Source organism: Sceloporus undulatus, chromosome 5, assembly GCF_019175285.1.
Source record: "Sceloporus undulatus isolate JIND9_A2432 ecotype Alabama chromosome 5, SceUnd_v1.1, whole genome shotgun sequence".
NCBI classification, from domain to species: domain Eukaryota; kingdom Metazoa; phylum Chordata; class Lepidosauria; order Squamata; family Phrynosomatidae; genus Sceloporus; species Sceloporus undulatus.
The window spans coordinates 94,225,499-94,237,578 of record NC_056526.1 but is presented as its reverse complement, the minus strand read 5'-3'; the positions used below and the strand labels follow the sequence as shown (position 1 = coordinate 94,237,578).

General features: G+C 35.9%; 1 protein-coding gene across 3 annotated transcripts in view; it reads right to left on the bottom strand.

Annotated features, from left to right (window-relative positions):
* The window catches only part of LCORL (ligand dependent nuclear receptor corepressor like), an 85,788-nt gene that overhangs the window by 31,314 nt on the left and 42,394 nt on the right, over positions 1-12,080 (bottom strand). For 2 of the 3 annotated variants that reach the window (XM_042468023.1, XM_042468025.1), the window contains exons 5-6: positions 10,931-11,182; positions 8,405-8,492 (exon numbers count right to left, since the gene is read on the bottom strand). In XM_042468023.1, the coding sequence (XP_042323957.1) occupies positions 8,405-8,492; positions 10,931-11,182 (340 nt within the window). Of the gene's footprint in view, positions 1-3,968; positions 7,127-8,404; positions 8,493-10,930; positions 11,183-12,080 lie in introns of those variants that run through there. The other variant, XM_042468024.1, reaches the window with a different exon arrangement.

Here is a 12,080-nt window from a genome sequence, read left to right as displayed (position 1 = left end):
AAATATTCTGACTACATTAAAAACTGCTACTACTTACCTAATCATTAATTCAAACTGAAAAGCCAATAACCCATAGCAAAAATCAAAGATATATTTAAGAACAAAATTCCTGAATTGCAACCACTATCTTGAATGATTATTGTAAGTTGTTCAAAGTACAAATTTAAATAAAGTAAATTATATTAATATAATTCTGTTTCAGAAAAGTATGTATTTTCAAACATATCACCAAACTCTGAACATGAAACTAGCTATCCACATGATCAATTCCCTATAGTCAGTATTTACAGCTCTGGTCTTGTGAAATGCAGAAAAAATATCATATTTAATATCACAGCATATATATTTATCACATCACTTGTAAGATTACGATTCTTCTTGTTCCTTAAATTGTAAAGCATAGCCTTGCTCTTGCCTAAAGAATACCTAATTTCCCCATAGCCTTCCATTACTGTAGTCAGTTACCAGATTTTTAAAAAAAAGATTAAAATAATAAAAAATGAGTGGTCCAGGAATACCAAAACTATAAAGACTCTCACAGTGGCTCAAATTTTTCTCAACATGTCAATGAAAAGCCCAATAGCTCAATGGGGGGAGGGGGAATCCAACATGTCTAGAAACATACATAACATTCCAGATTCACGCTACACCTTTAGTTAAAACCTATCTTGCAGCAGATCTACGAAACACCTCTGCTGAAGACTTTGGGAAACCACTAGTAATCAGACTAGACCAAATGGACCAAGCATCTAATCTCTTTGTATGTGTGTATATTGTTATATGCAACTGAATACACTGACCAGAGTGTCAGCTAAGTACCAGGATAGTTTTCCAAAGTGGACAACTCCAAAGTGGTTTGATAGAAGAAGAAGACTGATGCCAAGTGAGCACTACAGAGAAACAATAAATCTTTCCTTTATTACTATATTACTCAGTAACTTTTAGTGAGTTAAGATGACTTCAGATCCTTTCAGTATGACTATACATTCAGAAACAATATTTTCAGAAATCAAATGGCTGCTATATAGGCTTCAGATTCTCCATGTAGAAGTAATTGGTTCAGGATATGCCCAGCGGTTCATCAAGAGCAGACCTGCACAACCTGGCAGTAGGTAGGGGCCAAATCAGCTAAACTTCTTTGGGCCACAGATAGGTTTTAATTATTAATTAATAATTAATATAAATTCCACCCTCCTCCTCTGTCCATCCCTCTCCTCAGGAGAAAGCCAAGCAGTGGAGGACCCTTGCCTGCTCTTCTCCTCCTCTGCTTGGACTTCTCCTCAGAAGGACAAGCAATGGAGGAGCCTTGAAGAGTGAGCATTTGCCCTTCCTCCTCCACCACTACCTAGCCTTTTCAGGAGAAGGCTGAGCAGTGGAGGAGCCTTGAAGAGGGAGCGTCTGTCCTTTCTCCTCCTCTGCATGGCTCTCTCCTCAGGAGGAGGCCAAGCGTGGAGGAGCCTTCAAGTCATTCCACATCCTCATCGGCCACCCAAAATCCTTTGGTGAGCCACATACAGCCCGTGGGTCATATGTTGTGCAGGGCTACTCAAGAGCTTTGCTGATGGTGGGCTGGAAAAAAAATTAAGAGCATTGAAAGAAAACATTTCCAACACTGTTTTCATCCTAACACTAGCACAGGACAATTAAGTGGATAGTTTTTCTTTACTTTTCCCTGTTGAATTTCTCTCCAACATGAGTCCACTCTGTTTAATTTTTCCTTCAATGAGATTCTAAAATATGGGTTGATCTGGCTAAGGAAAGAACAATTGAGAAAGCAAACTTGTTATGGGGATGGTGGTTATGAGAAAGGATGTAGACACTCCCTCTCCTTCTGGTGGTCTTCCCATAAAAATGCTACCTCTGATTCTACAGTCTCATTATCTTGGCAGTTTAGAAACATGAACTTGCTAAATTGGATCTTCCAATGGCCAATTTTCCATTATATGCTCTATAAATCTACATAGCCAAATCATAACCAATTTGTTTAGCATACATTAGACAGTATGACTTTTTAGAGCTCACTTGAAACCCACATTGTAGGAACATACTAGAATGTTTCATGTTATTAGGGCAAAAAGAGTGAAATTTTTTGAAATTGTTACAGTTCTTAATAGTGACAGATCGTAGGGACAGAATCCAGAGCTGGACTCTGTTGAGAAATGTATAATGCATAAATGGAATCAGTTGGCTTCTTTATTAATACTGCATACTATACAGTAATTAGCTCACAATGACGCTTCAAGGGCAATGCATAAAATTAGGTCATATATGTAATAATATTTTATTTCACCTCTAAGCACAATTTTTGTGGAATTTTAGCATTTTCTTTAGAGGAAAGGGAAGACATACTGCACTTACTTTGCTACCATCCCTAAACCCTAATAAACCATGGACACAATCAACTGGAAATATTTCCCCTGCTTTATTGTTCTGTGTGTAAAATGTTATCAATGTTTGCTATAACCTTGTTAAGCCAATGCAGTTATGCCTATGGAGTAAATCAAATCAGCCAACATAAAGTATTTTTCTTTTTACTGAATGAGCAAATCAATCACACATCAGTGTTGTAAATTTATGTGCAAAAGCATTGAAGTGCTTTACTAAAAATTACAACATAGAAATACATTAACAAATTCATACAATCAGATTTAGAAATATAACAAACACAGAGGAAACAGAATTACAGTACATTTACAACACAGGACAAAATACATGGAATTAATTAGAAAATATTGTAATAAATAATTCATGAATTATAGTGCAATTGATTTATGCATAAATAGAACTAAATACCTAGAAATCTGTTATTAACAAAATCTGTCAAAAATCAAGGCAGCCACAGAGTTTTACTAAATTACTGCAACAATGAAAATACTGCAATTAAAAAAAAACAAAACCACAAATACAGTTATTTGTACTGTAAACAGCTAAAAAAATCAGTCTCACTAAAGTTAATATACAATTTAATTTAATATAAAATAGTCATTAGCTACCAGAAATGGTTTAAACAACTTTACTGAGCAGTAGTTCTAAAAACAGAGGCACTGTTTTTTAATATAAAATACTTGAGAAACATTCAAACAAGTAGAAAGCATGTAGGGCTTGCTTTCACCTTCATTTAAAAGTTTGCTGAAATATGAATTTTCAGAAACTTGTCAATTTCTAAGTAGCGACTGGTAACTGAATTTTAAAAGTACTTCAAAATTATAATTTAAACAACTTTTTAAACAAATACATTAGGGATGAATAAGGGGAGTCTATGGATTTCCCTGCCTTTCCTCGGTTGTATAATCAAAGGTTCAGCCTATTCATTAGAAATAATTATGTTTTTTTTTTCTTAAAACTTACAGGTTGAGCATTATCTACAAACTATGAAAAAATATTTTAATATACTATTTCTGGCCAAAAATAAATACAAGTACTAAAATGCTGGAAATTAATTATAATATTACATACAAAACTACCACTGCTAAAGTCAATAGCAAAATGATCCCTGATTTTATGAATCTGTTACTTTTTGGTCAGGCCATCTGTTAAATGATATTAAATGTGTATTGTAACTTGTCTTTGATATACATCTCTGGCTAAAATTTAATATAGTCTGAGAAAATGTAAAAAAGCTGGGCTTCCAGGCCTTCCCCCCACCAACATATGAGTGGGAATGCCAATTTCCTCTCATATCTGCACATCCTCTTCCCTTGCTCATCATAACTGATCCTCTTAACCCTCAGAAACCATTCCCCCTCCCTCAGAGGACATTATGGATTATAGCAGCAAGAGGAATGCAACAAGGGTACATTGGTAGAATGTGTAGATCCCTTTGGATCCCAGCCCATGCTTTAAGCTATAAATGAAAAACAGGAGTAAAATGTTCTTGAAAAGGTCTGAGATTTGTAATTTTGTCTGCTAATGGGGAAAGATACAACAAATTAATCTTTCTAATTCTGACAAAAATATGGCTTTTTAAAAAAAAAAACAAATCATGACCTTTACATTTAGTATTTGAAAGTCTCAATTATCTAATGAAAATCTTGGTTTAAAAAGATTTGTTTCCCAATATGCAACTGAGCTGAAGAAGACCGAATGCATATGTAACGGGCCAAAGAGTAGATCAGTTGATTATGGTTCTGTTATTCTGTATGTTACTTCAATTTTTAAAAACCAGTAATGACTGATTTGTTCTCTAGTTCATTGTGAAATACTTCCAATTAAGTTAAATGGCATACTTTTAAAATATTGTATGCAAATTTATCACAGAGACTAAAATGTAGGTTAAAATGCTAAACAAATGGGCAAAATAGATAAAGATTCTGGATACTGTAACTTCCCCATTTAGGAAAACTAGTTTTTCAATGAAAAAGGCCATGGATGTCTTTACTCATTCGTGTATGCAATATGATTGTAATACCCAAGTCACATATCATATAAAATTCAACAGGTATGATCCATCCCTTAGCAAGCACACTGCCCACATATAAATGAATCCTCATAGGGGTTGAGAACTCTGTTGCACTCCTTCATTCCACAGCAAAGCGCATGGAAAGGAACCTACAGAATGAGCAATCTACGGGAACTAGAACTGCTTCTATCTCCTTCATATTATCTACACTCCCACCTCGAAGGAACATGAAATCTGGAGTTTGCATAATTTGGCTAAACAGAGGCTGGGATCTGGATACATACAGACTTCCTAATCCCCCAGACTGCCCTCATGCCTTTGTACTGATGACAGAATGGAACAGAGCAACATAACCCTATGATTATCTCCAGAAGAAAGGATCATCCCAATATGAATACTTCTAAAGTTCATTTAAAAACTGCAATCTAAAGTTAACTGGTCCTCTGAGATTCTTTGAAAAGTTATATATCTAAAACGAACTGTCCAGCTTTCAAATAGTAAATATACAAAAAAATTCTAGTACTGAAAGTTCAAAACAGTTTAACTGTTTTGTATCTGTAATTCTATCAAGACCCTGAACTGTAAATTTGGTTATTAGCAAAGTGATGATGTATCGGCCCACCAAAATGAAAACCTGATATTCATTTTGATAAACTGAAAGATTTGAAATGTCACAGCAGCAAATACATTACTGTTATAGTGAGGTTTTTCAACAGGAGTGTTACACAATCCTTAAATAAATGTAAGTAGTCATAACACCAACTAACCAGCACACTTAAACCAAAATAACCATTCTCAAGCTCATTCTGTGCACATTATGAACATGCTCTAATCTGCATTCCAACTTTCATCTTAAACCCTTACAAGTTAGCTTATTTCCCACACTAAAGGAAAACAGTTAAATTTTTATGCCTTTAGTATTCCATCTTATTTATTCTATAACTACACTAAATTTGTCAGTTTTCACAAGTATATATTTTGTAAACACCAATTTCTTGCTAAACCAACAATAAAATAATAAGAACTCAGTTGTATATTTAACTCACGCTTTTAAAAATGAAATGCTTTATCTATATCAGATGTTAAACTCTGATATATTTTCTCTTCCATAAAAGATTCTGTACTTAACTAATACTTCATGCTAGTTTCCATGTTGAGAAACTACAGCTGTCTTCTTTAAGGTTCCCTTGATTAATATCTTTTCACTTACTTGCAATTTCTGAAAATATTCTGAGAGGCATAAATGTCTCTAAAGCATTAATCGTGTATTTCCTTAATAAGATGGATTGTTGAATGGTTAGGGTCACTCTTCATCAATAAAAAATGCTTCACATAACAAATACATGTTATTCCAAACATTTTATGCTAATGACTACTAAATAAAACCTGAATCTTTTTCACTTATTTGTACAAGGATTATATTAAATACAAACTATCACAATTGTGATCAATTCTATCATTTTGTCCACAGTGAAAACCCTGAATAAAATTATTCTTCAAAAAGGCATGTAAGTGGTTTCTGAACTGTAAAATTTCATGTCTCCTGTCTAAGTGAACATTTGTTTTTCATGTGTGTATGTTTACACACATGAAACATACATGTGCACGTGCAAGTGCACACATACACCCATACGCAAAAGAACAAACACACCCACCCACGCACATACACACACACACACACCTAACCAGTTAAACTATATTGGCTTGCTGCTATTTTTGCAGGTGCCAGTCCCTGAATCTGTTATATTAAACAACCCAGTGTCTGGTAATCGGAGCTTCTTCTTCGGTGGAGTCTTCAGTGTTCCAGATCTTTCTTTAACTTTATATTCTAAAGTGCTGTGAGGTACCCCATATATTCCTTGTGCTTTGGAAACACTCATTTTCCCACTCATTACCATTGCAATAGCTTCTTCCATTATTTCATGATCATATTGCCGGTAGCGGCCACGTTTTTTCCTTGGTTGTTTATTATCCTTGCGATCCAAACCATCTTCTGTGGATTCAGAGGTGCCATCTATAATTCCATTCTTAGTATTAAGACACAAAGGAGAGAGGTCCCCATGCAGAAAGTAGGAGTCAACACTTGACTGAGTTACAGATGCAGAACATTCAATTTTGTTCTGTTTAGGGAGTATACTTTTCAATTTTTGAAGAGCCGATCCTTCTAAAACTGTTGAAGTTTTAGAAACATGGTACATAACATCCAGAAGTCCAGCACTATCAGGTTGTTGTTTGGAAACAGTGCTGATTCTCAGTTGAGGAATTTTTAACTGTACAGCTGGAGCTGATGTTTCATATTGTACAGTTTCGTTTTTTTCTTTAAACTGAGTGACCATTCTTTGTAGAGTTAACTGGTGGAGGTAACTGGAAGCTGTTGGGAATCTTAATTCTGAGGTTTCAAGTAGAGTGAGTTTACTTTTTTCTGTGCGCTCTGCTTGAGCTTTTGCCCACAAGGCTACTTTTTGCAGCACTGCACATGTTTCTTTACTGTCTTTGTAAGAATGACTGTCATTGAAATCTCGAGTTTTGTTTTTAAAGGATGCAGGCTTTCCTGCTGGTAAGGCTTCTAAGTGGAGAAGTAAAGTTTTTTGAGGTATGCCATAAAGTATGCCTGCTTTATTAATGTCCAGTGCTCCGGACTGAATGTCTTTCAACGCTTTTGAGAGCAAACCATCTGCAAACTCAGCACTTCTTTCCACATAGTCCTCTCTGTGTCTGTGGTGTCTCCTGGATGGATGGAATGAAACGATGGTGAACTGATGCATGAGAGACTCTCAGACAGCTATGGAAGGGAAGGGTCCACTCCTTTATTATACTCCTTGCTTAGGTAACATCACTGCTTCTGATAGTTTTAAGTCTTTGAGTTGCTGTAGCTATTGATTACCATAGCAAAAGTTACAGTTCTGGTAGGACCATGCTTCAAAATGATACCCCAGCTTCTATAGCAGCCCTTCCAAGAACTTTAAATCCTAGTTCAGTAATTGATAACTTTCTCAAATGCTTGCAATTCCCTTTTGGCAGATGTTTGCAGGGTAACACTTAAAACTTTCCTTTTCACAATTTAACATCCTCTGAATGCCCCAGTCCTAAAGGAGTTTTGTTAGTAGAAACGTGACGTTACCGCTAAACAAGTAATAAAAGAGTCAACCCCCTCACAGAAACGTTGTTGTAATTCTAACAGAAACTATCTCAGATATCCAACTATTATTTCAGTTTTGCAATTTAAATCCTAAGGTTATTTACGTCATATCTAGTAAGTGTCAGTTTTTCCATAATACACTGAATGTGTGTGTGTGTCTGTGTTATGTGCGTGTAGATATATATATATCTCAAACACATTTGGATCAAAGAATAATGGTGTGGCTTGTTAGTTGCATTACAAAAAATGCATAAAAACCAAACTAACAAAAATGCTTGCTATGACTGGAAGATTGCCAAAATTTTGACATTTGTTATTCATCTAATATTTAAGGAAATAGTATATTTCAGCACATTAAACATCTATTTATAAATAGGTATCTTAGCAGCATGACACCACAGCCCAGAGACAAAATCAAAATGTAAGAATTACCATAAAGAGTTCTTTTTTTTTTGAAAGGGGGGGGCGGGGGGGTTGAAAGCGTTAATTTTTTTTTAACTAACTGAAAAAGTCTACTAATAATGTAAATCTTTTCCACTACCCCAATTGGCAAGTTACTATATTATGGAGAATATATATATTTTAGGTACTGTATTGTTTCCCAGTTCCATTAAGCATGGAACTAGTTAAATTTTTGTAACATGAACTAAAGTTTGGTGATTGTTCTGATAACTTTTCTTTAACAGAAAAAGTGATAAACACAAAATGAAACACATGAGTTATACACAAACACAATTATGAGAGAAACTCTGGCAAAACAAGAGATAACTGTGTGTACACAAATCAATGACAAAATAATCTTTTTTCAAGTGTAACTCTTTTTTCCATTTATTATTTTTTAAATAAACAAGAATAATGTTGCTTACCCAGACACTGAGTTTTCTGAACATGATCCATCATATGCTGACTGTTCCAAGCTTGTTTTCTTTGTAGAGAGATCTAGCACTCCATCCCCTATTATACCAGAGAATGTAAGGTTTTATTTTGGAAATGGCCTACCTTTTTAACATCAAATTTATTTACCATAATAATAATAATAATAATAATAATAATAATAATAATAATAATAAGTACTGATCCCTGGGGCCACAAAACCAGGCCTGTACACACTCTGCCCTATCCTGAGGTTGAAAAAACAGCAAAGTCTTATTTCTGTGTTTCTCCAATGAAAAACACAAGAGGGTGTAGAAGGTAAGATGTAGTTGTAGATATTTCAAAGACAGTACTGCAACAGTAAATGTGAAACATTTCTATAAAATTTAAAATCTAGGTTAATTAACCAAATACAGTTATGTTTGATGAGTTACTTATCCCTCACTGACCAGAATCCTCGATGCACAATGCATCAAGTTGCACTTTTTTGACAGTTGTGCAACTACAGTGAGACAAGGCCAATTAAAAAAAAAAAGCCAGCTAAACAGTCTTTTCCTCAAAAACTGTACTTCCTTCAGGGTCACAGTGCCAGAAGAATTTTTTCTCCAGTTTTCTCCAGTTTTGCCAGCATGTTGCCGTCAGACGCGGGCACATTATACGCTGCTTTCAGCATATGCTGGGAGAAACAATGGTATGTGTGCTCGTGGTGCACGTGTGCCACTACGCCTCGCCGTGAGCACGAGCCCCGTTACTTGTAATGGGGCTTGAGCATACATGCTTTTTGTTTTATGGGGGGGGGGCCAGAACGGATCCCCTGCGTAAAACAAGGGCACACTGTATACTGTACTGACATAGCATCTACAGCTTGACACAGCTAATGACTGTTCTATTTACTACTATTTTCTGATTTTTTTTAAAAAAAAACCTTCATCTTTATAAATGACAAAGATTGTACCCTGCTAGAATATATAAATTAATAAATTTTAGTAATTGAATTTTCACAGTTGTTCAAAAAATATGTGAAGAAATATTGGGAAAACACTATTTTAGTCAATTGTTTAAATAGTAGCTTTATGGTGGTTCATTTAAATTTTGCATTCAAGTCATTTCTAACTTATGGAGACCCTAAGGTAAAACTAGTATGAGCTTTTCTTGACAAATTTCTTCACAGGGGGTTTGCCATTGCCGTCCTCTGATGCTGAGAATGTGTGACTTGTCCAAGATCACCCAGAAGGTCTACATGGTCAAGCCAGGATGTAAATTGTCTTGATTTAAATCAATATATCTGCTCCAGAGCTGCACAATTTTACACCAGAATACTGTTTACAATTTCTCTAACCAGCAGGATGGCAAAAGAGCTTTCTTTTCTTCAGAAAGCTTGGTACTGCATCAGAATTCTCTATGCGTTACTAAGAACACGAGGGTAACATAAATGAAAATAAAATAAATCTCAAAAGTTTCATCATAACATTGTATGGATTGAAGGAAAGAAGCTTAAAATATTTTTTTATGTCTTACATAAAAGAACTATATACCACTTCAGTTAATCAATAGTCAAGGTACCCATGACATTTACAGGGTTTAAAATCATGCTAATATCAGACTTAAAATTTGTGGGAACCAGACAACACTGTTTCCATTTCCAGTCGAATCAGACCAAACGCCTCTCTAGTCAGTGGCAAAATGAAACGCACAAGCAGGGCATGATGGGAAGTTATTTCCACCTCTTACTTTACATGATTCATATCTAGAGGCATCTTGCATCTATGTCAGTTACAACACACAGACATAGTGACTAAAAGTTGTTGATAGTCTTATTCTTTCTTGAGAGCCAGCGAGGTATAGTGGTTTGAGCACTGGACTATGACTCTGGAGATCAGGGCTTGAATTTTGGCTCAGCTGTGAAACCCACTGGGTGAACTTGGGCAAGTCACACTTTTTCAGAATCAGGAGAAGACAAACCTTCTCTGAACAAATCTTACCAAGAAAACCTCATGATACGGTCACCTTAGGGTCACCAAAAGTCAGAAATGATTTGAAGGCACACAATAACATATTCTTATTTCCTTTGGTTCAATATCCAACAGAAATGTTGGCAGGAATAGAAAGTAAATGATTTTAACTAACGTAGGTAGTCTTCTTATCAGAAACTGGTTGCACATTGATCAGTACTGCTGCTTACAACAATTACAACTGTTGCTTAGAAAAACTGTCTGGTAACTACTCAGAGAAAAGGAAGCTCTGATATATAAAATAAATTTCCAGAGAAATTCCCCATTTGTTTCAGTCAGAGAACTTAGCACACATAGGCATAATAATTCATATGCAGTTTCTTCTTTTGATGATAATGCAGACATGATGTATACAAGAGTTGTTTATCTATAGATTTAAAATTTGATCTTTTCAAGTTTTTACATTTTTATTAATCTCCTACAAATATTTTATACACAGAATTAAAAAGTGCGCTGAGATGAAACTCATTTCCAATCCCATCAAATGAAACAATGAAAAAGATGTACCTTGCTGAGTATCCTGCTCTTGTATTCGATTCACAGTGAGGTCTAGAGGGCTATCCTGTTCTTCCTGAAGTGAATTTTCTGTTTGGTTCAGGATATCTTTGCGTATCAGACTCATATCATATGATGAACCGTTTCTATTTTCTTGCATTTTACTACTTTTTGAAATGTATTCAACTGCAAATTGACGGATCATCTTTTTCATTAATTCCTGAGCAACTAGGGGAATGTTAGGATCACAGTTCTGAGGAAGATCTGTGGGGAGAAAACAGATAGATGAGGTGCACAGTTACTTCATCAACTTTCTCTTATAGAAAAACTCAAGTCCAATAAAGTACTGATGGACATACTTCTGTGGAACTGGCACAAAAAGACTGCTCTTATCCAAAGCATTATTGGTTGGTCCAGACTTCCAAATACAATGGAGCAAACACATTGAAGAAAAGATTCAACTATATGTTTTCCATGTAAGAATATCTTGGGTCCTTGTAACCACTACCTACTTTATTATTTAGGAAGCACTGATAACAGGACGAGCAGGATGCACCACTTTTATAGAACTGTGTCTCTATGCACTTCAAATTACTCAGGGCATCAAGTTATTTATCTGAAATATTTATATCCTATTTCTCCTGCTATTAAAAGCAGATTCAAAAAAGGAAAACACAGGCGCGTTACACACCGCCATAAGGGACGTCCTTAGGACGTCCCATTTTGAAAAAGGGGCGTCTCTTCCAGACACCCCTTACCCTATTACGGACAGAGTCCGTAACAAATGGCAGCAGCCATTCCACACGCTCTGTGTCCGCACGTTGCAGCCCGGAAGTGACGCAGCGAGTGCGTGCTTTGGCACTTGCGGCGTCTCTTCTGGGTTGCCGGAAGGAGCGCTCCCAGATATGGGAGATTCAACTTATGCCTACTTTATGAGCAAACATTTCCTCTCCCCTGCCCCAAAGGTGGCAGCTACCATTGGCCATTGGAACCCACTCAAGCTTGCGACCTCATCTCCCCCCCCCCCCCAGCACTTGTTTTTATTGACAAGCAAGAGTACGAGCAACATCTAGAAACGCTTAGTGATTAAATGGCCCTCAAACCTGAGATTCTGCACCTATGGCTTAACTGTTTTGGAATTACATTTCCTATAGGACTGTTT